Source organism: Salvia hispanica, chromosome 2 (assembly GCF_023119035.1).
Source record: "Salvia hispanica cultivar TCC Black 2014 chromosome 2, UniMelb_Shisp_WGS_1.0, whole genome shotgun sequence".
Classification (NCBI taxonomy): domain Eukaryota; kingdom Viridiplantae; phylum Streptophyta; class Magnoliopsida; order Lamiales; family Lamiaceae; genus Salvia; species Salvia hispanica.
The window spans coordinates 9,575,416-9,600,658 of record NC_062966.1 but is presented as its reverse complement, the minus strand read 5'-3'; the positions used below and the strand labels follow the sequence as shown (position 1 = coordinate 9,600,658).

The 25,243-nt window shown below is 36.0% G+C and overlaps 3 protein-coding genes across 5 annotated transcripts; 2 read left to right on the top strand and 1 right to left on the bottom strand.

Moving 5' to 3' along the window:
- The first annotated feature begins 8,839 nt into the window (after positions 1–8,839).
- Positions 8,840–13,338, top strand: LOC125204077 (protein translocase subunit SecA 1). 3 transcript variants are annotated; one of them, XR_007173484.1, is made up of 6 exons: positions 8,840–9,046; positions 9,125–9,273; positions 9,908–10,069; positions 11,472–11,587; positions 12,515–12,607; positions 13,199–13,338. XR_007173484.1 is itself a non-coding variant. In XM_048102624.1 (5 exons), the coding sequence occupies exons 1-5, from the start codon at positions 8,869–8,871 to the stop codon at positions 12,540–12,542; spliced, it is 633 nt and encodes a 210-aa protein (XP_047958581.1). In that variant the 5' UTR covers positions 8,840–8,868; the 3' UTR covers positions 12,543–12,850. The 3 variants fall into 3 exon arrangements, 1 of the variants encoding a protein (XP_047958581.1); XR_007173483.1 differs by having other exon boundaries at positions 13,185–13,338; XM_048102624.1 differs by lacking the exon at positions 13,199–13,338 and having other exon boundaries at positions 12,515–12,850.
- Positions 13,339–14,071: 733 nt separating this feature from the next.
- On the top strand, positions 14,072–17,126 carry LOC125204477 (signal peptidase complex subunit 3B-like). The gene is made up of 6 exons (XM_048103140.1): positions 14,072–14,290; positions 14,390–14,437; positions 15,932–15,994; positions 16,465–16,518; positions 16,639–16,725; positions 16,810–17,126. The coding sequence occupies exons 1-6, from the start codon at positions 14,165–14,167 to the stop codon at positions 16,933–16,935; spliced, it is 504 nt and encodes a 167-aa protein (XP_047959097.1). The 5' UTR covers positions 14,072–14,164; the 3' UTR covers positions 16,936–17,126.
- An 879-nt stretch (positions 17,127–18,005) lies between these two features.
- Positions 18,006–18,649, bottom strand: LOC125206241. Its single transcript, XM_048105524.1, has 2 exons — positions 18,449–18,649; positions 18,006–18,407 (listed from the first exon to the last, which is right to left on the bottom strand). Exons 1-2 carry the CDS (start codon positions 18,647–18,649, stop codon positions 18,006–18,008), a joined length of 603 nt encoding a protein of 200 aa, XP_047961481.1.
- Between the last annotated feature and the right edge of the window lie 6,594 nt (positions 18,650–25,243).

The window sequence follows — 25,243 nt, the reverse complement described above, 5'->3', positions numbered from 1 at the left end:
GATGAAACAACTGCAAGAGAACTGCCGTTTCTACGAGTCGGCCACCGACCCGATCACCAAGGCGATATACTATGAGCTCATGTGTAGGATCAGAGAGGATCTGGGGCTGACTGGTCCAGCGGCGCCGGGTGCGTCGGGGGGCAGGGGCGGGCAAGGGGTGGCGGCGGCGCCGGGGGGAGTGGGCGACGAAGTTAGAGGCAGTAGGATTCCGACTCCGCCACCGAGTAGATGGTGGCGGTGTTTTTATTTGTTTTTATATGTTTTTTTTTTTATAAAATGTTCGTTGTATAATTTTCCGGTATCCATTAATACAACGAATATTTGGTCTCATCGCACTTTTTAATTTTATTATTATCTTGTTTTCTAATTATTTTTAGTCCGATAATTTTAAGTCTAATTGAATTAAAATATACAAAGAATAAAAATAAAGTGAAATGTGGCTAACAAAAGTGTCCACTATTGCTGCGGAAAGTTTTTTTTTGTGGCCGTGGACAAATAAATAGTGGTTATGGACAAAAAAAAAAAAAAAAATTGTCCACCAAAAAGTGTCCACCTATAGTGGATGCTCTCAGAGGTATTCACGGACCGGTGGTGGGGCAGCCGACCCCACCTGGGTCCGTCATTGCTCTCTACCTTTTCCTCTATTTTATTCTTTTATCTATCTATTTAACACACCCAACATTCATTTCTAAAATTCCGTTCCGCCTCAACTATGAAGAAAAAAGGGAGTACTACACCCTACAAAGTACAAACCCTACATGGTGTAATACAAAAGCCGCCTCTCCGTCCCCCCCTCCCCGCCTCACCCTCTCTCTCCCCCTCTCAATCGTCGGAATCGCCTTTCCTCGCCACAACGCCGCAACGCTCGCCGACGCTACTTCAGCCATGTCGCATCACTCCTCCACCGCTGCTTCCTCGTCGCTCCACCGCTCCTTCCTCGCCGCTCCTTCGTGCTGCCTCGCTGACTCCAGCGCTTTTCTCATTTCCTCTCCATTTTCTTATTCTCCGGCGGGTAAAGATCGGATCTTTGAATGAATTTGTCGCCGCCGCCGTACTTCTCTCTCTCCTTCTTCTTCTTTTTCGTCTTCTCAACTTTCCTTGCATTGCATCTCTCTCGCTCTGGAACCCACGTTTTCTCTCAGCCAGCCGCCGCCTTGCCACCACCGCTTGTCTCCCTAAGCCTGCCACCCTATCATCATAGCTGTTGCCGGATTCCAAGCACCCTGTGATGCTGCAATCAAAAATCAGTCCACAAAAATACTGATTCAGTTCATAGTGTATCTATATAAATGCCTTAAACTTCTTGGAGAAGCCATTTTTTATGTCTTTCATTGGACCAATTTTTATTTGCCTTTTGTTTGCCCAATTGATAGTTTTCCCGCCCAAAATGAGCCACATGGCAACCCAAAAAACTCTGCCTTTATATATTGATAGATTATGCATTAAAATATGTTTTGTTTCAAATATCTCTATTTTTATTAGATGGAGGGAGTATATGTTTTTAGTTGTTCAATAAAGTGTTATTTTATTGTATATTTATGATTTTTAAAGGGGGAAACATTTTTTTAGGTACAAAAACTTTGCCAAAGTATTATTTTAGGTTCGTGAACTTTGAAAATATCATTTTAGGTCCGTAAACTACAAGTTAATATCATAGGTATTTTAAACTTTTTCCAGACGAAAATGCCCTTAAGGCCTTCAAAGGGCAATTTGGACCATTATTTCGCCACTCATTTTGCGTCGTAGACCTATAGTCCAACAGTTTTTAACGGCAAATTTTTATATTTAAATTCAATTTGGATGGTAATTAATCTCCATTCTGAAATTCATATAAATAATACTCCGAATGACAATCCAAATTAATAGTTATATAATTTCAAAACAAACAAATTAAAGTTAATTCACAAATTACCTATAGTAAGTTCTTAAAATGCAGTTTAGATTAAAAAAATAAAATAAAGTATCAAGTCTCAATTCACTATCCCTAAATAATTGGTCATCTAATAATTGAAAAGTTAACACATACTACTATTTTTTATGGCAAATTTTAATTATATTTAAATTCAATTTGGATGGTAATTTGAATTAAATAGTATTAGTAAAAAAAATTGTTGAACTCTAGGTCTTTGACGAAAGATGAGTGGCGAAAGAATTGTCCAAATTGCCCTTTGAAAGCCTTAAGACCATTTTCGTCCGAAAAAAGTTCAAAATACCTCAAATGATATTAACTTGCAGTTGACAGACTTAAAATTATATTTTCAAAGTTTACGGACCTAAAATGATACTTTGACAAAGTCTATGAACCTAAAAACATGTTCCCTTTTTAAAGACTACATGTTAATATTATTTCTTATTTTATTTATTTTTTTAAAAATGTGTACGTAAAAAATTATTTAGTTTGTATATCATACGGGTGGTGACACTAGCTTCTAGTAAAAGGTTCCTAGAGTTATTGAGTGTGGACTTATTGGGCTAAGTTAGCCTCAACTAAAATAAAATAAAATGAAAAATCAGGAGAGTGATCAATCGTTAACTCATCATTTAATTGCTAATTACAACTAATTTAAGATTATAACATTTTAGAAATCTTATGATCTATAATTTGTCACGTGTATTTTCGTTTTTCATATTTTAATATTAAAAAGATAATAGCAACTATCAAATTAAGGGTTTAGAAATACAATGTCAATACAGTGTATGAAATACATCAACACAAAGACTTGACAATGTCAATACAATTTCATATTGACATTGTACAATCATTGTATTGACATATTATGTGTTGTGTATTGATATAAAGCTGTTAACAAAATTTATGAAAATTATTTTTTTTTTTTCAAACTTTGACATCGGAACAATGCAAGTGAGACTCGTTAGAATCCTTATGAAATTATCTTTAATTTGATATATGTTGTGCGAAAAATAATTTAAATCGGGAAAATTATATGCGTTTTAAAGTTATGGGATATTTTTCAAAAGTTAGTTACAACTAATTTGTTGTAAATTAACCTTAATACCCTTATTGACATTTTTTGTTGATCGTATTAACATTCCGGGACTGATGATCTACGCCTTTGATTTGAATATTTAATGGCTATTATTTAATTTTAGTTAGCAATATAATACTCCCCTCGAAAACCAAATCCTAAAACTTAGAACTAATAATTTAGCATATTCATTACGAATGTAATCGAGTTTAATAATCTATCATGAATTTAAATAATAATCGTATAAATGAATATTTACTTTCAAATTTTGAATTCAAATAGTATAAAAATTACTCTCTCCATCTTAGTCCAATGTTTCACTATAGATCGAACTATTCTCTTACACCTTCACGTAGCGTATCTTACTAATCTAAAGTGCCAGTTTGTTGAAAAGACTTTAATACCCTTGTTGAAGGGAAAATGTAAAGCTATTTTGATTTATCCTTTTAGTCATTTTGAAAAATGCAGCTTTTATTGGCTTCTCAAATGACCCAACCAAATGCAATCACTTTTAAATAGATAGACTAGAATCTGCATTTTGTGGACTGATTTTGTGATTGCCCTGTAGCAGGTTTGGTTCTGCTTGGAATCCGCGACGGCTCCGGCGATAGCTGGCCGGCAAGGCGACGAGAGAGATGCCGGAGATGAAGAGGAAGCGGCGACGCTACTGCTGTGTAGGATGGGTTACTGTGGCGGCAGCGGAATAAAGAGGAGAGCTGACAGCTGGACTCGCACGCCGGCAAGCCCACGCGGTGGCGACTGGACTAATGTGAACATATTCTTACTGCAGCTCGTGGGATAATTCTCGCCATAATCCAGCGATGCTCCGATGAACTCGACAGGATAAAGGTGGATTCTTTAGATCTATCCATTTCTGGAACCTTACAACAAAAATGGAAAATTATAGCTGAATAATAAAGATCAACCATTGAATCGAAACAAAAACCAAACTTTCCATGACAGTCAAGGCCGAGCCCGACTCGCGACAACGGCTGGACTTCAGAGCGAGAAAGAGAGAAGTACGCCGGCAGCGCCAGCTACCCAGCTGTGCAGACCCACCAAAATCCTCCGCAAAACCCCCTATTTCCGTCATCAAATCTCCCCTCCACTTGGCGAGTGAGGCGTGAGAGAGAAGGAAATGAGGGAAAAGAGAGAATCACCGGCGTTGGGAAATGAGGGAGCTAGCGACATCGGTGACGGGGTGGGGAGCAATATGAAGAAGACGATGGAGGCTATTAAATTAGGCTATTGAGGTGTATCTATATGTGCTTGATATATAGTTGTGGGCTTCAAGTACTTTATTTGCGATCATCTAAACAGTTAGTAAAAAATTAAGGTATTTAATGGCTGATTGTTTTGATATTTGGTTATGTTAAGTAATACTCCCTCCATCCCAAAGAAGATGACCCCTTCCTTGGACGGCACGGGATTTTATGCAGTTATATTTTGTGTGGTAAGAGGAGAGAGTAAAGTAAGAGAGAGGGAATAAAGTAGAGATAAAGGTATTTTCATTTTAAGTAATGAGTCATCTTGATTGGGACAAACCAAAAAGGAAAATGGGTCATCTTCAATGGGACGAAGGGAGTAATATTAATTAACTACGTTAACAAACAATACACGAATTTAGGAGTTTGAGACTATGTAAATATATTTTAAATTTAGGTTATTTAAGTATTTGTTCAATGTTAAGTATTTGTATAATTTTGTTTAAGTTTCATTATTCTTTTAATCTATTATTTAGCTAAAAAGTGAATCAACATTCATTTTATTTTATACTTCATCCGTCCATATAAATATGAACATATGATATTTTATGTGAATTAAGATAAAATTGATAAAGTAAAAAAGAGGAGGATAGGTAGTTAAACTGTTAAAGTAATGTTAGGGCTCGTTTGATAAGTGATGTGGAATATATCTAGGTTAGTTAGTGATCTAGATTTAAAGCCAAGTTAGGAAAAGATATAATTTTAATAACACACGTCTGATAACCTAGTTAATTATTTTTCTAAAAAGCCCACTTTGTTTGATAGGAAAGTTATGAAATAAGAAATAAATATGCAATACAAATTTGACCTTAATAAATTCATTTATTTCCTGGATTGTCCTTTGTATTGACCTAATCAAATCTTTTGAATTCCATAATATTTCAATCAAAAAGAATATCAAATTTGGCTTCTTTTTCCCCTATAATCTCACAGCAGATTGCTCAAAAGATCATAAACTACACAGCCAATTTTTTTTTTGTCCTGATTTTCCAGTCTTTAACATGCCTGAGAAAATGCTACGTAACCCAAGTGACGGATCCTTCACTGAGGGAGCACATATTTTTGCAATATGTAATGGCGTGTATTTGGAGAAATAGTTTGCAAGTATTAACAAAAGATTTTATATGTGCTGGTGTTGCAGTTCTTTCCACCTCGCTACAACAAATAGCGAGTAAATTGCTACTTTTTTTTACAATAGACCAATACAACGTCTTCTTTTAAATGCACATCAACAAATTTAACTTCCACAGGACATGTGGAATGCAACGGAGGATTTGGTGTAAACCTCCTTGGATTATCATGTGTTTTTCTGGCTCTGAAAAACTACATATCTTGTGAATGGAGATTGACGGCAAAATGGTAGGAGGGTTTTTGTGAATGGAGATTGACGGCAAAATCGTATGAGGATTTTTGTGAATGGAGATTGACGGCAAAATGGTATTAAAAAATTGTAGGAGGATTTTTGTGAATGGAGATTGACGGCAGAATGATATGATAAGGGTATGAAGGAGATTTTTTATTTTATTTGGATCCATAAATTGAAGTAGGAATAGTATCTCACCAAATTGGTAAGATACGTAACTGTACATTTTGAGGCATTATCTGCAGGCCCAAGATGGGCCATTGTGAATTATACGGGCTTCAGGTTAGTGTAAATTGAATACCAAATACTTAGAAATGAATTGATATATATCTATTTCTTGGTTTTACTAACATACCAAACGAGTCCTTAGTAGATAGTGAAACTCACGTTACTATTGATGTATTAATTGTGGTATATGTTGTAAATAACTTGATATATATGGGCAATACATTGGGATAACTTTCAGTAAAGAAAAATGACTACTAATTTTATGGTAAATATTGAATTGTATCTTGAATCATATTGTATTATATTTGAACTTACTAATTTTATTACATTTTTGTTTAGCTAATGTTGGTGTATCTGTTAAAAGTTCAATAGCTACGAGTGATGGCATACTTGATCAACCTAATTCGTGTACTGTGAATGATAGTATCATTTGTTCGTCTATCTTAAACAAAACTTATGAACTATTGTTTGGTTTGTTGTTGTTTTTCTAAGTTTTTCTCTTTAATCACTACTCGCACATATTTTCTTTATTCATCTTATTCTAACTAACTCATATTTTTTATCATTAGTCACACATCTCTTATTTGTCATTTATTTTACTCCACTTATATTATAAATTAAAATTGTACAAAATCGATTACCGAATTTGAAATGTTATTTATTAGGACGGAGTAAATTTTTCATTTAAAGTGGGACAAGATAATCACATTTACGTTTTTGTAAATCTTTATATTATTTTTAATTCTTATTTTCTATATCTCATTAGGATTTGTGTTCATTATTTGAAAAGCTTATGTCCCGTGCATAGCGCGAGTGTTAATACTAGTTTACATTTAAAACTACACAAATTTTAATGCACAATTGCTAAAGTAACGAAGATAAAAAAAAAGATGATTGAAGTATTATTAGTGAATAATGAGACGAGAGGAAAAAATTTCCTTAAATAAAATTGGTCTATTTTTAAGCACATTCCAAAATAATAAATATAGTCTATTTTCAATAAAGAAGTATTTAATAGTAAAAAATGGTAGTAATATGTTTACACACTCTAATTATATTTTTTATTCTATTTTTTTTTTAATTTTGTTTAACTCAAAAAATATTACTCTCTCCGTCCCCTATTAAGAGTCACACTTTTCCATTTCGGTCCGTCCTCAATTGAGAGTCATACTTTGTTTTTACCATAAATGGTAAGTAAGTCCCACATTCCACTAACTTTTTCAACCAACTTTTCTTTACATTTCTTAAAACCCGTGTCCGATCAAAGTGTGACTCCTAATGGGGGACGGAGGGAGAACTTCCTTAGTTGCATAATAGGTGTCACATTTTCCTTTTTAGTTTGTCTCATAAAATATGTTAATTTCCTCTTTACAAAGAGTTCTCTCTCATATTAATATAAAATATAATATTTTTGTTTCTCCATTTAACACATAAAATAATACTATCTCCCAAAATTCCGTGCCATTATCGAAGTATACCATCTATAATGGGACGGGAGAGTACTATTTTTAAAATCTTATGCTAAGAAATGCATCACTTTTAAGGGGTAGGAAGAAGTATTATCATTAGTTTATCACTCCCTTTGTCCCAGATAATTCGTCTCATTTTAACTGGGCACGAATTTTAAGAAATGTAATAAAAACTGAGTTAAAAAGTAAGTGGAATGTGGATTCTATTTTTATAATAAAATGAGAGTAAGAATGAGTTAGTGGAATATAAGGTCCACTAACAAAAATGATAAAAAGTGAAATGGGACAGATTATGAGGACGAACCGAAATAGAAAAATGAGCCAAATTATATGGGATTGAGAGAGTATAATTTATTTTAACAAAAGAGTAAATGCCAAAATTGCTGAACATATGATCATTTTACGTTTTTGGTCTTAAATATTATCTTTTGGATTTTTTGGTCATGAACATATGAAAATTAGATTATTTTGGTCCTGAACTAACGGTTACGACGGATTTAATCCCGATTTTGACCAAATTAAATTTTTAATTCTGATTTTTTACTCCCTAATTAATTCCCTAATTACTTTTATAAATATTCTTTTAAAATTAAAATATGTTAGTGAAAATAAACAATTGAACGTTTCGAAGCAAGTGGACGTAGGGGTGTACAGGTTATCCATATGATTATCCTTAACTTGGTTGAAGAATGCGAAATCGACAAGGCCGATCTCCTTCCGCGACGGGAAAAACTTGATGCTGCTGGCCGCCTTGCCTCGGTACAGTTGGACATCCTGCAGTTCCTCCCACTCGCATACCGAATCCGGTTCGCAGGGGAGGAACTGGCCAGAGATCTTCGCCGCCTTGCCTCGGTGAATTTGCGGATTTTGCAAAAACCGTCGAGATCTCCGCCGGTCTGGAGGAGGGTGCCGCCGGGGAGGAACTGGCCATAGGAGCACCAGGTGTCGGTGAGAATGGTGAGAGGGCGGAGGTCGTTGGTTTGAGGTCGAGGAGGAGGGAATGGGCGGTGCAGTCGTTGTGGAGGCAGGTGGTTTGGGGGAGGAGTTTGGTGCGGGAGGGGCCAATGTGGGTGCGGTCGAGGAGGACTACGGTGTTGAACCGTGTCACTGCCATGTGCATGGAGGTGATTCCGGCGTCAGCGACGAGGGGCTCCCACACGCCGGGTAGGTCGACGGAGGCAGCGGCGCCGAAAATAATTGGGGAGCTCCCAATTATTTAATTCTAATTTTATAAGAATAATTATAAAAACAATTAGAGAATTAATCCGGGAGTAAAAAATCAGAATTAATGTTTAATTTGGTCAAAATCGAGATTAAACCCGTTGACTGTTAGTTTTTAACGGATCCGTTAGTCTATGACCAAAATGATCAAATTTCCATATGTTCAGAATCAAAAAATCCAAAAGATAATGTTTAGCACCAAAAACGTAAAATGATCATATGTTCAAGAACAATTTTGGCTTTACTCTTAGGAAAATAAATACTTAAACCCCATTGAGGAAGAAGGGTTTAAAGTCTAAACCGAAGCAATGTATGTATTGTGAACAGAATACATAATGCTCCGATCAATTTTCTCATCTCCCTTCCGCCGGAATCTCTCTTCGTCCACTCTCCGCCACATCTCTACGACGCCGCATCTCAGCTTCTCATGGATGGACAAGGTCAAAGGAGTTCTTACCGGCCAGAAGACCGAACCCCCACCCTCACAATCGGCCCAGTCGTTCACCCTTCTTCGTGAGTGCTTCTCCTCCCAACCAAAACTAGTGTTTCTGTAAATACAGATCTTGTTATTTATCTGTAATATGCCTACAGTATTTGCGGAGGAGATGAGGAAGGCTAGGAAATTGGGGACTTTGAAGCAATTCGTAGTTGGCAGAAGCAGTGAGGCCACTTTTAACGACGCCTTTGAGAAGCAAGAGGCCATAATTCGATACCTAGGCGGTGTTGATAATACTGGGGAGGTTCCTTCCTGATTAATTCATATCGTTTTTTAGTTGAATTACTGGAATTGCTACTAGTAGTATTTCATTTTCTGGTGCCTACACCTGCCATTGAATATGTTCCTCGGATTCCTCCATTTTCTGCATTTGCTTGTTCAGGCTTCCTAGAATTTACACAGTTCTAAATGACATTCTTTTTCATTTTCTTTCTTTTCTTGGAAAGCTCTGTTGATTTTGCTAGGGAGTAGGCACTAAAGCTAGACTTACTGATGAAAAGATACTTGTTTCCTTATTCCTTTGTTGGTTAGCATAGAAACCTCTACTTTTCAATTTTGTCAAAGCCTACTAGAGCTGGTTCAGCAGTTTTCCCATCGTTTCTTTAAAATTTTCTAACAGAAGTCTCTTCATGGAACTGATAGATTTGCATAGGACTTCTACTAACTTTTTGTCACTTATTTTAATGTTTTTTGTTCAAAATTTCAAGGTACAGAAGTTGAAGGGCTGAGGCTATGTAGTATTGAATTCTTAGACTTACTTCAATGCTCTAAATTAGGTCATAAAGGGTTATCCCTGAAGGCTGTTTGAGAACTATGTAAATTGGGGGTCCATTAATTAATGGTGTCTCACTTTTGATTTGGCTTTATATTCTTTGTAGAACATCCAAACCAAGCACAAGCAGGATGCAGCAAAACAATGTAATTGCACGCTGACAGAGGTTGAGAATACCTTAGCTAAGTTTACGTGGGCCAAGCAAGCTCAGGCAAAGCTTGAACAACTTCAAGCTGAAGGAAAACCTATCCCAAAGAGCATGTCCGAGGTTCTCATCATAATGCACAATGTTTTTTCATTTTTATTTGCTGCTATTGAATCTTTCATTGATTGAAAAGTTCGTGTGTTATTTAACTGCTCGAAGCCTAAATAGATGTTCTACGTGGTTGGATCTACAGACATGTAGATACATTCAAGTTTCTTGGACTAAATTCACCTTCACAGACATAACTTTTACTTGTAGTCTATGTAGCAAAAAAGTTTGTATCAACAAAAATCTTCAATTTGAACATAATTTGAAGCAGGCTATCAGTTTCTGAAAAAGGATTATTCTTAACAGCTCTGATTTTAATGATTTATAGATAGTGGGTGGAAAAATATATGGACTAAATCTATTTCTTTGTCTGTAGTATGATTTACCAACTTGGACATTATTATTTATGAGAATAATTAGTTTGTTTGTGTCTTACTATTTGAGGCAGATTTTAATGATTTTCTCTTACATTTGCTTGACCTTTAATGAAAAGTTTGAAACTTTCCTTGCTTGCTTGGCCTCTGACTGTAGAAAACAGAATTTTGAATATATGCTGGTTTCAGCAATGATGAACATAGTGAGTGATAATTGTAGTTATTCTAAATACAGTGGCGTCTCAGATAAGGAGTACGTCTTTTTTTTGTAAAACTTGGGAAACAGCCTTTTTTGGAAACGGGGTTTAGCTAGCAATGGAGAGTTAAATCATACTACATGGATTTTTATGGTATCCTGGGTGTCTATTTCTTAGAGTTGAACCAAAAATAAATGAAATTGGCAAATCGAAAAGCAAAATTTAATCTTGCAATTGAATCAAACAAAGACACACATAAAACAAAACATGGAGTAGAGTAAATTATTTAAGAGGGTACAGGAAAAAATGCATTACTGAGTCTCAAGTAACAAATATTACTCATTATTGTAAAATAGCCTAGGCAGAGCTTAGTCCACCCGCATTTGCCAGTATCAGCAATGCTATGCACCATCTACACTAGGTGGCCATTATATGATGCATAGGGTGCCTATCTGCCATCTGTTATTTAAAATTGGTCTAATATCATAAAATTATTTTGATTAATTTACATTTCAAGAAACTTCATGCTTTTATGTGTAGAAAAGTAGTGTAAACTAGTAATTAAGATATTAGTAGTAAGGAATACAGGGGCCTGCTGCAGAACCTCTGTTTGGTGCCCAGTTCCTGGGTGCTGGCCGCATAAGAACAAAGAAGAGCTTTATGCTCTGACACTGACTATACTGCATATAAGAAGCTTATCTGTGTGATTTATGTTATTCTATAAAGTAAGGGGCAAGGTGTTGAATGTTGATTGCTGTAATGCTGTTGTTCCTTTACCCATGGCTTCTTTTTCTTGATTCATCAAATGTGCTATTTTATTCATTTGTTAAGTATTAATAATTGCAGATCCAGAAAATGATGGGATCATCTGCATTGGATCTTGCAAGATCAAACATGGCAAAAAGTGGGAAAACAAGTAGAAATTCACCCTGCCCCTGTGGTTCTAAGAAGTTGTACAAGAGGTACTTTCTTATTTTATGGAGTATTAGAAAAATATGGCCATGCTTAATGAATAATTTATTAGGATATACTATTAAATTGCAACTTGGATACTTACGCTACAAACCTCCAAAGTCTAATTTTCAAGACCAACTATTGGAATTCCAGCATAAAGGTTTCAATCTCAAAAGTCTAAACTATAGTTTACAAAATTATTGGCTTTGACTTGCTATAGTGGCTTTCAGAATTTATTTCCTTCTTATTTTGATTGGCATAATTTGCTAGGAAACTATTTGTTCTTAATACCTGATGTTGGATGATAAACTGTTGGTCTGGATCTAATGTACTAAGTTTTTTCATCTTTTATGCTCGGTTACTTGGTTTGGTTTTTCAACTTGATTTCGGATGCAATACCTTAAACAAAAGTACTGTATCTGAATTAGGCAGTAGCTTAGATTGACGGATGTTATAGGTGTCTGTCACCCTTTGTTGTCTCACTCATCTAGATTAAGAACAATGATATTTTCTTTTCCAAAGAAGATCCTTAAGAATTATTTTATGTTGTGATGCTTCCTGTTCAATACAGAACGAGACTTAGTTGCTCTTACTCTATACAACTACATCCAATAATTTTTCTCATTTTGGTCTTTAGAATAGTCTTAGCATTTTCCAGGAAGTGACAAGACATTATGGGGACCCAACATGTAGTAATCTAAATCCACGATGAATTTTGTTTGATACTTAAAAGTTGCTAAACCGTTCAGTGTTATACTTTTCATATTGGCTTGAGTCTTCTGAGAAGTACGTGGCCGTTTCCTTCTCCAGCTTCGTGGGAGAGTACTACTATTTATCCCATGTTTCTATTTGTATATTCTTTTTCGCCCTAGAATCGTTACATGTGATATACTATGGTCATGTTGGAGTCTGCTGATTAGGTTTGGTTTTTGAAGGTGCTGCGGCAAGGACAAGAGCAGTTGAGAGCAACTTGGGTTGTTGAGTTGAGGGAGAAGTGGAAAAGGAAAGGCTAAATTAGGAACATAATGGTAAGCTTTGGTGTGAGCACAGTTTATTCTCTTTCTGCACAACTTGCTTCGGAAGTGTGGGTTGGCCATGGGACTAGAATATAAACAATTCTTTTTAGGGTTCATCTCCATTCAATATTCACGTTTATTTGGGATTTTGGATCCAATTTTGACCTATCTCATCTTTGTTGTAGTATCTTTTTTTTTTTTTTTTTATGTACTTGACAATATTTAATAACGTGCAAGCTGAGTTGAGTTGAGTGAGTACTGTATTTCATAATATAGACCAAATTTTTGTTCATCTATTTAAGTAATCTGTTGATTTTCCAAATGTACAATTGCGATTGCAATCATGAATGAACTTACCACTTAAAACATACGTGGATTTGATCATATCATCGTAACGCACATTTGAATTCTTAAAACATTACTAGAAGCTTTGCACGATTAGATTTTCGTGTGTTTGATCGGTATCATTCGTTTATTTTAGTGCATTGCTTCTTCTTTGATGACTACATGGGGATTTTCGAGTAGTTGATTCATATTTCATAGACATGTTGGCACCTTTAGAAGCATGATGAGTGGTAACTATACACAGGTTATACTTGTCAGAAAATGGCCACTTCTCATCGGATCAGGATCTGTACGGTCCATACCAAATCTGTTCTTGTTTTTTTGCTTACAGTGTTTTAAACTTCACTGAAGTTCGTATATTTGATTTTGCTATATTAATTTTGATTTGATTTCTTGTAGCTACCTGTTTCTGAGTAATGCATAGTGCTAAATAATTTGATAAAATATTCGATTTCTGCTTGATTTTGGAACTCTGGCATGCTTCGTATTATGTTATCAATATCCTGTCTGGGACTGATACACCATGGTTTGTCAAAATGATAAAAATAATATGAACTACATTGTGTAACTGCAATTTTACTCGTAAATAGAAGTAGTATCAATAACTATATATCCACCTAAAATGAAATGATAACTGAATTGAAAATCGAACCGAGTATATTTGGAAAAAAATTGTAAATGCGGATAGATATCAAGAATGTCAATAACTAATAAAAGTAAGCTTGTAAAAAGGCTAAATCATTAATTCTTTTTGACAAGTTCCAAATGTAGGAAAAATCAAAACCAAACTCCATATTATTAAATTTGAGTGAGGAAGATAATAATAATAATATGAAAACAATTCATTCCACGAAGTAATTATCATATTCATCGTAATTCACCGAATATAAAAATGAATTGCATTTCACTCCAGTTATAATTTTAATAGCAATAAGATGAAAAAAATTAAATCTTGTGAAATCCAAAATTCCGAGATTTTAGTACCCAAAATCTGAATCCAAGAGAGATCCATGTCCTGTCGTAATACAGAAAATCAAGTAAATATTAATCGAAAACAAGTTATAATTATGACGCCGATAATCAGATTAGAAATTAAGTAGCTTTAAATTATAAATATGGTAAATTAATGCTAGTCATAACCCCATTGATCTTCTTCAATCCACAGAGGCCCCTTTTTTGTTCTAGATTTGCTCGGACGGCCGAAATTCGAAACAGAAGATCATCATGCACTCGTTCGGCTACAGAGCTAACGCTCTGCTAACCTTCGCCATCACCATTCTCGCGCTAATGTGCGCCATGGCCTCTGTCTCCGACAACTTCAATTCGCCGTCGCCGACCTCCGAAGTTCAGGTTAACTTTTAATTTGGTTCGTGTGTGTTTTCATTAGTTGATTGGGTTCGCGTTTCTCTTTGTTTTGGCCCTGATTTTTTTTATCTGTGATGGTTTTAGGTGTTGAATATCAATTGGTTCCAGAAGAAACCGGACGGTGATGATGAGGTAATTCCTTCATTTCGGAGTATAGTTTGTAGATTTGTGCTAAATTTCGTAGAGATTGAAAGAATTATTATCGTTCTTTAATCTTGTCTAATGCGTGGACTGATCTGTCTCTAAATGAGAAACTGATGCTCGACTTCGAAATTTAGGCTTTTGTTGCTAAAAAAATGTTCAGCTTTTGGCTAACAAAAAGGTCTAGCTATTTTAAGCGGATCATGCAATTGTAGTCCTATTGTCAACCTGTAATTCCACACCCATCTCCCTTTTCATGTGTTTTCTTGTCACCGATGTCAGAAAAATTAGTGGATCCTAAAGATTAATCTAGTTATTATGAAAAACCTGTTCTGAAAGTCTAGATGCATTTACCTTGAAATTAAAGGCCCGATATTCTCATCGACTCATGGATCAACCTTTTTAGACCATGAAGCTTCCCAAGAAGATGGGACTTAGTTATACATATAAGTTTCTTTATTGTAAAAATCTGTTACGCTAACATGCAGATGAATGAATCCTTAATGAGTTAGTCGCCAATTTTTGCAAGGGGATAGCCATTGCTCATATATTAGGACCAGCCTAAGTGGAAATGACTCGTCAAGTATCCTATATACTCCTATCTCACTCTTGATGGAGCAGGTTATCACTTAACTAAATATGGTGGGAGCAATTTTCTCAACAAGTATTCTAAACCATATCAGGAATAGTAGATTAAATAAGACATAATAGTGCCAGTTTCTTCTCCCCAATATGATATTCTACATTTTAAGCATGTACTATTAGGTGAAAGTTGAGAAAGCAGTTTCAGTTTGTTTTAGGTTTTTAACCTGAAAATTTGATTTCATAAAGTGAGTTATGCACTATTTTACATATTACATTGACATCCAAACCGTGATACATCTTTGATATCTTAATAATTAATATTGGTATAATGGTTTACCTTGTGATACAATAGTTAACCTGTTTTTCTTAACACAATGAACAAGTTTATGATTGGTGAATGTGTGTATCCAAGCTTTGCCAATAAGATGCATATGCAAATCTATATAAATCAAAAGAGAACTGGATTTGGCTGCTAGTTGAGTTTTAAAGAAGGCTTACATTGTTGCTTGGTGAATGTGTGCTCATCTTCACACTTGGCTGATTTGTGTGGTGTTTCCTGTTCGTAACTATCATCTTAGCTCCCCCAATTTGAACATTACATCAGCCAAAATAATGGGAGTACAAAGTAGTACATTTAGGGACTTTTCTCTCTAAGACTATTTTTTTTTGGCTCTCCTCTTCCAGCCATGGGCCACCTGCCATCAGCTCCACCTTTATTCAGTGTGTATGTGGACTGGTGTTGATCGGATGATCTATAATTTGATAAACGAGTGCAAGATTTGATGCCCTGTGCTAATGACAGAAATTAAAATTGTCTCAGTTTCTTGGTTTCATTATGAGAAACAATTAAAGTGTTGGTGGCTTACATTTTTGTTTAACGAGGATTTCAACATCATGCAGGTTAGCCTGACTCTGAATATATCAGCAAATTTGGAGTCATTGTTTACATGGAACACAAAGCAGGTTCGTCTTTTTTCACTATATTCAATATAGCCCTGCGTTCTCCTGTTTTTGTTACCTTTTAGCTGGGGGAGGATCTTCTAATCTCTTTAACCGTCAGCTTTGATTGACTTGTATTAATTTCTGTCTTCTATATATAATGAAGATTGGTTTAGCATTACCCTTTTATCATGTATTCACATGCACAGTTCAGTTGCTATGAACTTTTTCTGCACAATCTATACTAAGGTACTGGAGCCTGAGGATTATCTAGACACCTCCAATTATTTCACTTCCAACTTGTTCGTATATTATGTTTTTTGTGCATCTCTGTTCTTCTTAGGTTCAGAATTTCCAAGCTAGAGAAACACAATGCTACGTGCTAGCTCCTTAATTAAGGCATAATTTATCATAGTTTGCTACTGAATTTCCAACTACTTGTTGCTATTAAAGTTAACCAAGAGTTTATAAAGCATCCATCTTGTTTTTCATAGGTCTTTGTATTCTTAGCGGCTGAATATCAAACCCCCAAAAATGCGTTAAACCAGGTAAGAGGCTGCTGATAGCTGGCTTTTCTTTTGTGATCAATGTGTTCATAAAATATAGTTGTCATAGATTGATGACATTCTGAGTTACGGTCACAGGGATATGTATGTTTTCTTTTGTAGGTCTCTTTGTGGGATGGTATTATTCCTTCCAAAGAGCACGCCAAATATTGGATTCACACTACTAACAAGTATCGTTTCATTGATCAAGTGAGTTCATGTCTTTAACTTTGGTTATTGAGTTGTTATCCTGGTTGAGATTGACCAGAGCTTGTTCCCTATTTTTTGATATAGGGAAGCAATCTACGTGGTAAAAACTTCAACTTGACATTGCATTGGCATGTTATGCCGAAGACCGGCAAGATGTTTGCTGATAAAATAGTGATGACCGGCTTCCGCTTACCCGAGGCCTATAGATGATCAAATTTTCCATATCTGGTCTAACTTTAGCTTTTAAAGAAGGTGATGAGCAATGGAGTTAACATTCGAAAAAGAAGCACATTTTGTGGATTTTCACTACTTATAGAACTTGTAATTTAAGATTTTCTTTGAGTTTGCTATACAGTAATTTGACCCTGAAAAGTGAAAAGGTGATTGGCTAGGTTGGTGCATGAGTTTCGCGTCAAATGTATTTCAATACGTAGGTGGGTGATGATAAATCTTGCTTGGTCCACTATTTTATCTCCATATGCCAAAATTTAAATGTAAAATATTACTGCACTTTTTCCTTCAATCTCATGAAAAAAATAATACTGTCTTCATCCTCTATTAGACCACTCAAAATAGGGCTGGAAATCGCGGCCAATGGTGGTGCCGCGAAATCCGGCCTTATTGCAGCGGCAAAAAAATGTGGCTGTCGGAAAATAAAAATATCCACAATAAGGAGGACACATTGGTGGACAAGCCACGTTCACAGCCACAAAAAAAAAAAGTGTCCACAGCAATGGTGGACACTTTTTTGGACACTTTTTTTTGTTTTAATTGATTGTATATTTTAATTCTACTATAATTAAAATTATCGGACTGAAAATAATTAGAAAATAACTACTAAATTAATAAATAAAAATATTAACTAAATTTTCGCTGTATTACATGAAGACGAAAATTATATAATGAAAATTTTCGACATCACACATTTTCTTCACACTTCGCCCCCTTCCTTGCGTGCCCAGACCTCTTCAATCAAATCGGCCTGGAGTTGGTTATGTGTTGTGCCCCTGCGCATATCAGTGAAACGTTGGAGCAGATATTCATTACTACGAGGTACACCCATTTGTATCGGCGAGGAGGCAACACCGTGACTTGAACTAGCACCATCTCTCGGTGTCCGACGCTCAGCAACAAATCCTTCATCTTCTATTATCATATTGTGCAATATGATACATGCATACATGATATTCGCGACATCATCTTCGTGCCAAACTCGTGCCGGGCACCGTAAAATAGCCCACCGCGATTGGAGCACACCAAAAGCTCGCTCAACATCCTTCCTAGCAGCCTCTTGTTTGCGCGCAAAATAGCCTTTCTTCTGTCCAATCGGTTGCCGAACTGTCTTGACAAACGGGCCAACGAGGGTATATCCCATATGCCAAATAGTATCCCCTGCTGTACTCCGTGCCGTTGGCCACGAATCTAATTTCTGGACCCTCCCCCCAGCACTCATCATTGAAGAGAGGCGATGACTGCATAACGTTGATGTCGTTGTTAGAACCCGCAACACCGAAATACGCATGCCAGTAGTGAACTGGCATTTCCACGCCACCAGGCAGTTTCTCAATTCTCAGTGCATGCAATCGATGCTGTCTATCATCCCTAGGAAATCGTGCACCGTACCGTGCATATCCAGTAGTCTCTGGCATTCTTCGGAGGTTGGCTTCCGTAGATACTCCGGACTGAAGATTTCCCGGATGCACTTACAAAACTATCGGAGCACATGTAGGCCAGTCGTCTCACCCATCTGTAGGTATTCGTCGAACATATCAGCGGGGCCGGCATAGGAAATCTGCCTAATTGCAGCGGTGCATTTCTGCAAAGTAGACAGACTGATCCAGCCGATGCAATCACGTCGGAGGGTGAAGCACTTGTACCGCTGAGCCAGTGACGTCGCTATATGGGTGAAGAGCGGTTGCGACATTCTGAAACGCCGACGGAAAATCTCTGGCGGATAACGAGGGTTATTGCCAAAGTAGTCTATCATTAGCCGTTCGTGCGATCCGACATGGTCCCGCGGGATTGTACGCCGATGATGAATCGCACGAGGGACCGCCGCCGAAGCCTCCCGCGCCGCGTCCTCGTCCGCTTCCGCCTGCACCTCTTCATACAAAGATTCTCACGCTTCATTCCACAAATCATCCATTTTTCGGGAGATGGTATTGAAAAAACTTAGAGAGAGAAATTTAGAATAGAGAGTTGGAATGGAGTGAAAATAATGAGGGGAGTGAGGATTTATTTATAGGCGATAAATCAAAAAAATAAAAAATAAAAAATTCCAGAAGTGGGTAGGCGCCGCGGCTCGCGACTCAGCTATAGCCAGCCGCGGGAACCGCCGCACCTCTCCACACCACGCCGCGGGCAAGCCGACTAGTCGGGCGGGTGTTGTACGCCGTCGAGGGCCGCGCCTCAAGTGGCCATCACTATAGGGAGGCGCGGCATCGCCGCGGAGTCGGCGGCCGCCGTGTCCTCCCTATTGTGGACACCCTAAGCTGTGAATATACAGCGGGCGCCCGATTCCGCGGCTGTTTTTCCAGCCTTATTGCTTTTTCAATTTTCATCCCAATTTGCGGTGTTTTTCATTTTATTTTTATTTTTTAATTATAAATACCCCATTCTTTGCCTCCTGTTACCATTCATATTTTCATTTCCTCTCATTCTATCTTTCTCACTTTAAATTGTAAATGAGTTTTGAAGAGAGCAACTCTTCATCTGATGCGTCTTTGGAAGTGGAAAGTCGGTGGTTATTTTAATGTTTTGTTTTAAAAAGTATTGATATTTTAATTTATGTTATTATTATCTAAATAAAAAATTAAAAAGAAAATATGAAGACTGTGAAATAAGTCGTGGTTGGACGAAATTAAAAATTATTGAAGTGGTAGGAGAAAAATGGGTTGTGACTAAAAATAAGATTGATTTTCAAGGCATTACTATGGATGCCCTAGATTGTCTTGATTTGATTCTGCATGATATTTTAATTAATATACTGTGTAGAAAAAGTTAGTTAATTATTAATTGTATTTTTATATATTAATTTTTATTATAAAATTATGCGTAAGATAAAGTTGATGGATATGGATCTAGGGGAGCATTAAGGGTCCTATTGCCCCCTTAGTGTTTATTTCCATCTTAATATCATCCATTAGAATAGAGATGTGGACGGTCAACATCAAAATTGTGTAACTTATCCCGTGTTACATTATTGGTCCCATTTTATGCATTATAAGGGTATAATAGTAAAAATATAATGGCTGGAACGCGTTTCAAAATGGAAGGTCCGATAATTAAGCGGGAGACCTTCCATCTGCTCACTCTCTAACCACTCAATCCCATCAACCCACTATCAAAACATTTCTCCACCAATTCAAACCTCTGAAACCAGCCGCCTCTCAATTCCAAGAGAAACGAACTCCACCAGCGATTCTCACCGTGAAAAACATCCTGGGTCGACGATTCACAGTTACAAAGTTCCGGTCTGATTCGCACGGGCGATTTGGTTTCTATTTGCAAAAAGGTTGGTTTCTAAAGTTCTGATTTTTGGCAAGAAACACTCCTAAGCGTCGATTGTTGACATAATAGACGATTCACAGATTTAAGCGTCGATTGAGTTTCAATTTTGCAACCATGCACAAATGTTTTGGTCGATTTGTATGAAAAATATGAAATGGTGATAATTTGATTTAGGATTCTGTCCATTATTGAAGCTTTCAGTTGATTTCTGAGTTATATTTGGTTTTTTGTTCGATTCTTGCGGGAGAAACCTTACTGATTTCGTCGATTTTTCTGTAAATGACGACTTTGTGTTCAGTTTGTTCGCGATTCTATCCATTATTGACGATTTTGGTTGATTATTGAGTTATGGTTGTGTTTTTGACATTTTGGTTGATGAAATTTTACTGATTTTGGTCGATTTCATTGGTGTGTCTGACAGAACATCAATGACGAAAAGAGGCAGATCCTTCAAAAGTCAACCAACACAGACTACAGGTAATAAATCTCTTGCACTCATCGTGAATTAGTTCAAATCTGATACGATTGGTTCAGCTAGAGTTCCACAGTATTTGGTGGTTGTGGTACATTATTGACCAATTTCTTGTATTTGCCCTGTATATTCGTCGAGAAATTGTTCTTTTGGTCGATCTTTTACTTTATTGTTTTTTTTAAAGCTACATCAATCAGTTTCGTAAAATGCATGTAATTGAGTTAATCTTATATTCATTTGTGCATTATTTGCTTGCTTTTGTACATTATTTATCAAGTAGTATGCATTACATAATATTAATACGATAAATTATTGATACCTTCGATTATAAACATGTAATGATGTCGTATTTTGGACAGCAACGAAGCAGCCTAGGTTGGATATTGAGGAAGCAGTTGATAATGTTATTCCTATTGCGATAGCGCAAAATCCACGAGTTCTAGTCATACCTCTAGGGTTTAGATATCATCTACGTTAGGGAGTAGTTTTAACTACTCCCTCCGTGATCCGTCCCTGAAAATTTGTCACCTATTTTCTTTTTCGCCCGTCCCTAAAAATTTATCACCTTTTACTTTTACCATTTTTAGTAGTGGACCCTACATTCCACTAACTCATTCTCACTCACATTTTATTTTAAAACTAATATATAAAAGTATGATTCACATGCCACTAACTTTTTCAACCCACTTTCTATTACATTTCTTAAAACCCGTGCCGGGTCAAATGGTGCCAAATTTTAAGGGACTGAGGGAGTAACAAACATAATGTACAAATATTTCCGTGTAATGGATTTTATTTACACAATAATGGACGATTTATGTCCTGTAATGTATATGTTTCTGAGACGTTTTTGTTCTGATTTTATGAGTAGTTTTAACTTATACACATAATATAAAAAAATTTAGTGTAATGGATTTTATTTAATCAGTAATGGACGATTTGTGTCCTATAATGTATATGTTTATGAGACGTTTTTGTTGTGATTTTATGAGTAGTTTTAACTGATAAACATAATGTACAAATATTTCAGTATAATGGATTTTATTTACTCAGTAATGGACGATTTGTGTCATGTAGTAATGGACGATCTGTACATTATTCACTGATCCGTGCACATTATTAGACACTATTGGTACATTATTTACTGTACCAAATCTTAAACGCATTAAAAAATAAAATTTAATTCATGTTGTGGTTATATAACCTAGCCCCATGGTTGTTAAACCCAAGGGAATTATTCCAACTCTCTGCCCTTTGTGATGGTTCCGTTTGTAAGTGGGTACTACAACCTAGCCTCATGGATTGTTAAATCCAAAGGGCATGAATTCAATTTCCTTTCAACATTATTCTATTCAATATGTACATTATTCACTTATCCGTGCACATTATTAGATACTATTGGTACATTATTTATTGTACCAAATCTTAAACGTATTAAAAAATGAAAATTAATTCATGTGGTGGTGCTATAACCTATCCCCATGGGTTGTTAAACCCAGGAGGAATGATTCAAACTCTCTGTGCTTGGTGATGGTTTGGTTTGTGAGTGGGTACTACAACCTAGCTCCATGGATTGCTGAACCCAAAGGACATGAATTCAGTTTCATTTCAACATTATTCTATTCAATATGTACATTATTCACTGATCCGTGCACATTATTAGATACTATTGGTATATTATTTATTGTACCAAATCTTAAACGCATTAGAAAATAAAAATTAATTCATGTGGTGGTGCTATAACCTAGCGCCATGGGTTGTTAAACCCAAGGGGAATGATTCAAACTCTCTGTGCTTGGTGATGGTTTGGTTTGTGAGTGAGTACTACAACCTAGACCCATGGATTGCTGAACCCAAAGGGTATGGATTCAATTCTCGCTAATCATTAAATACTTACACAAGTACATCATTTAGTATTACACACGTACATTATAGGCAACTTGGCGTACATTATTTAGTTCTACTTAGCCTAAACATTATTCCCTGAAACATATACTTAATTCAAAAATGAATTTTGATGTATGGGTTAGTAATATGCCCTAGCCCCATAGATTGCTAAACCCTTTTGGGAATGGATTTAACTTCTGTCACACATTAAACCCATTGTAATCTACATTATTCAAAGACGGCATATACATTATTCAAAGACAGCATATATATTATACAACTATAATCGTACATTAATACAATCTACATTATACGTTTAACATAGTACTCCCTCCGTTTCACTATAGTTGAGGCGGAATTTTTGGGCACGGAGTCTAAGAAAGATATTGAGTGTGTTAAATAAATAGATAAAAAAGTAAAAGAGAGAGGAAAAAGTAGAGAGAATAAAGTATAAAGTGAATAAAGTAGAGAGAATAAAGTAAGAGAGATAAAGTAAGAAAGAAAAAAAAGTTACCATATATGGAAATGACTCAACTATGAAGAAACTTCCCGAAATGAAAAAATGACTAAACTATAGTGAAACCGAGGGAGTACATTATTTGTCGAAAATTTACAAGCTGTAACTTACGAAAAGAAAACACGAAAATCTGTAAATGTCAGACGATTTCATGAAAATAAAACGACAATTGGTGCAAAATAATACTCCCTCCGTTCCATAGTAATAGAGTTATTTTGTCATTTTGGTACGTTCCATAGTAATAGAGTTATTTCCTTTTTTAGTAAAAGTCAACACATTTTTCAACATCTACTTTACTCTCTCTTACTTTTCTCTCTCTTCATCTCTCTATCTTTTTCATTTTCCACTTTATTCTCCCTTTACTTAACTCACCTAACACAACTTTTCTTAATCTCCGTGCCGAAAAGAAACGCCTCAATTACTATGGAACGGATGGAGTAGTAAATACAAGAATGAACTAATCACAAACAAATACAGAAAACCATAGATGTAAATTACACGGCTAATATAATAACTTTCTATCATATTTTATCAATAATTCTCGAAATCAATGAACGAATTAATTAAATGACTTTCTTTCATTGTTGAAAAAACCGAAAGGAATCAAGGGACACCACTAGAATTTGATTTAGGTGAGAAACTACACAACCAGGCGTGTTCAATGTAGAAAAATTGAGTCAGTTATGGGGAAGAAGAAAGAGAAATATGCGTGAGATTTGAGGGAGAGATTAAAGGAAACTTCCATAACTGATTAAAATATGACTTCCTCAAAAGCCCTTTTCGAATCTTTTAATCATTAAAATTAAATTCATGAGGCATTATTTTCGACCACAAGATCTTTAGAATGAACGATTTATTAATAGATTATAGTACAAATTCTATTTTTCAAAATAACTTGGTATTTTGACATATGGTATGACAAGTAAATTTTGACAAATGAAGAGCTATACATGGAAATTAATGAATGTAATCTAAGTCTACTCATAGTTCTAAAACATGGAAAGTTTTCCCAAAATTTGTTAGCATATAATCAACTAATTTTAATTTTTAATATTTTGACAATAGCATGTAAAAATTTGAGAAAATTTTAAAACTATGAAATGTTAATATCCTGAGAGAATTCGGAATAAGGGATCAATTCCGCTGACCTTTCGAAATGAGGGATTAATTTCGCTGGCCTTTCGTAATTTGGGATCGTGGCATGCGTATTTTTCAGAATAAGGAATTTCTAATTTTTTCTCTTTTTTCTATTCTATTTTAATATTATTTCCCTCCAATCATTTATCAATGACCTAAATCACTCCTCTCAAATATTTTACTCCTAATTTCTACAAAATCACCGACCTTAATCACCCCCCTCTCCGTCCGCTCCATCTCCCTTATCACGTCCTCATCTGGCAGTTGACGGCCCAGATGGTGCAGGTGTAGGTGGCGGCGCCGAGGTGGGTGGTGTTATAAGCAAAAGTAGTATTTTGAGCAACTACTTACTCCAATTGCTGAGCACCGTAATAATCAAAGTTTGGAAGAAAGCTAAAGGAAAGGAATATGCACTTGATTGAAAAGTTTTCTGATGTCCTCTATTAAAGTTACATAAACTAATTTATAGAAACGTACTGGGAAACTACCAACTACTACTAAACAAGAGAACTACCCACTAATATGCATAATTGACAGAAACTACTTCAAACATAATCCTTCAAGTATGATGGTGTGCGAGTGGAGCGGTTGGAGCGATGAGTGGTAGTCTGGTTTTGGGTGGTTACATCAGTCGTGGGTGGAGTTGTATCAGGTGGCGTCGGCAGGGGAGCCGCGGCGGTCGAGGGCGGAGGGGGAGGGGATGGAGATGGGGGAGGGTGAAGAGGATGAGGAAGGTGATCCAGCCAAGGATTCGTTTCCAGCTGAAGCATTTATTTTGCTGGCCGTGTTTGTACATGACAGGAAACTGTGTCGGTGATTTTGTAGAAATTAGGAGTAAAATATTTGAGAGGGGTGATTTAGGCAATTGATAAATGATTGGAGGGAAATAATATTAAAATAGAATAGAAAAAATTGAAAAAATTAGAAATCCCTTATTCTGAAAAATACGCATGCCACGATCCCAAATTACGAAAGGCCAGCGAAATTAATCCCTG

Bases quoted from the DNA above. Each gene is read 5' to 3' on its own strand.
- LOC125204477 (XM_048103140.1), top strand. From the start codon at position 14,165: ATGCACTCGTTCGGCTACAGAGCTAACGCTCTGCTAACCTTCGCCATC. The intron at 14,291-14,389 runs GTTAACTTTTAA...TGATGGTTTTAG, and splicing joins CGCCGACCTCCGAAGTTCAG to GTGTTGAATATCAATTGGTT. The intron at 15,995-16,464 runs GTTCGTCTTTTT...TGTTTTTCATAG, and splicing joins TTACATGGAACACAAAGCAG to GTCTTTGTATTCTTAGCGGC.
- LOC125206241 (XM_048105524.1), bottom strand. From the start codon at position 18,649: ATGTCGCAACCGCTCTTCACCCATATAGCGACGTCACTGGCTCAGCGG. The intron at 18,408-18,448 runs GTGCTCCGATAG...GGAAATCTTCAG, and splicing joins GTGAGACGACTGGCCTACAT to TCCGGAGTATCTACGGAAGC.
- LOC125204077 (XM_048102624.1), top strand. From the start codon at position 8,869: ATGCTCCGATCAATTTTCTCATCTCCCTTCCGCCGGAATCTCTCTTCG. The intron at 9,274-9,907 runs GTTCCTTCCTGA...TATTCTTTGTAG, and splicing joins GTGTTGATAATACTGGGGAG to AACATCCAAACCAAGCACAA. The intron at 10,070-11,471 runs GTTCTCATCATA...TAATAATTGCAG, and splicing joins TCCCAAAGAGCATGTCCGAG to ATCCAGAAAATGATGGGATC.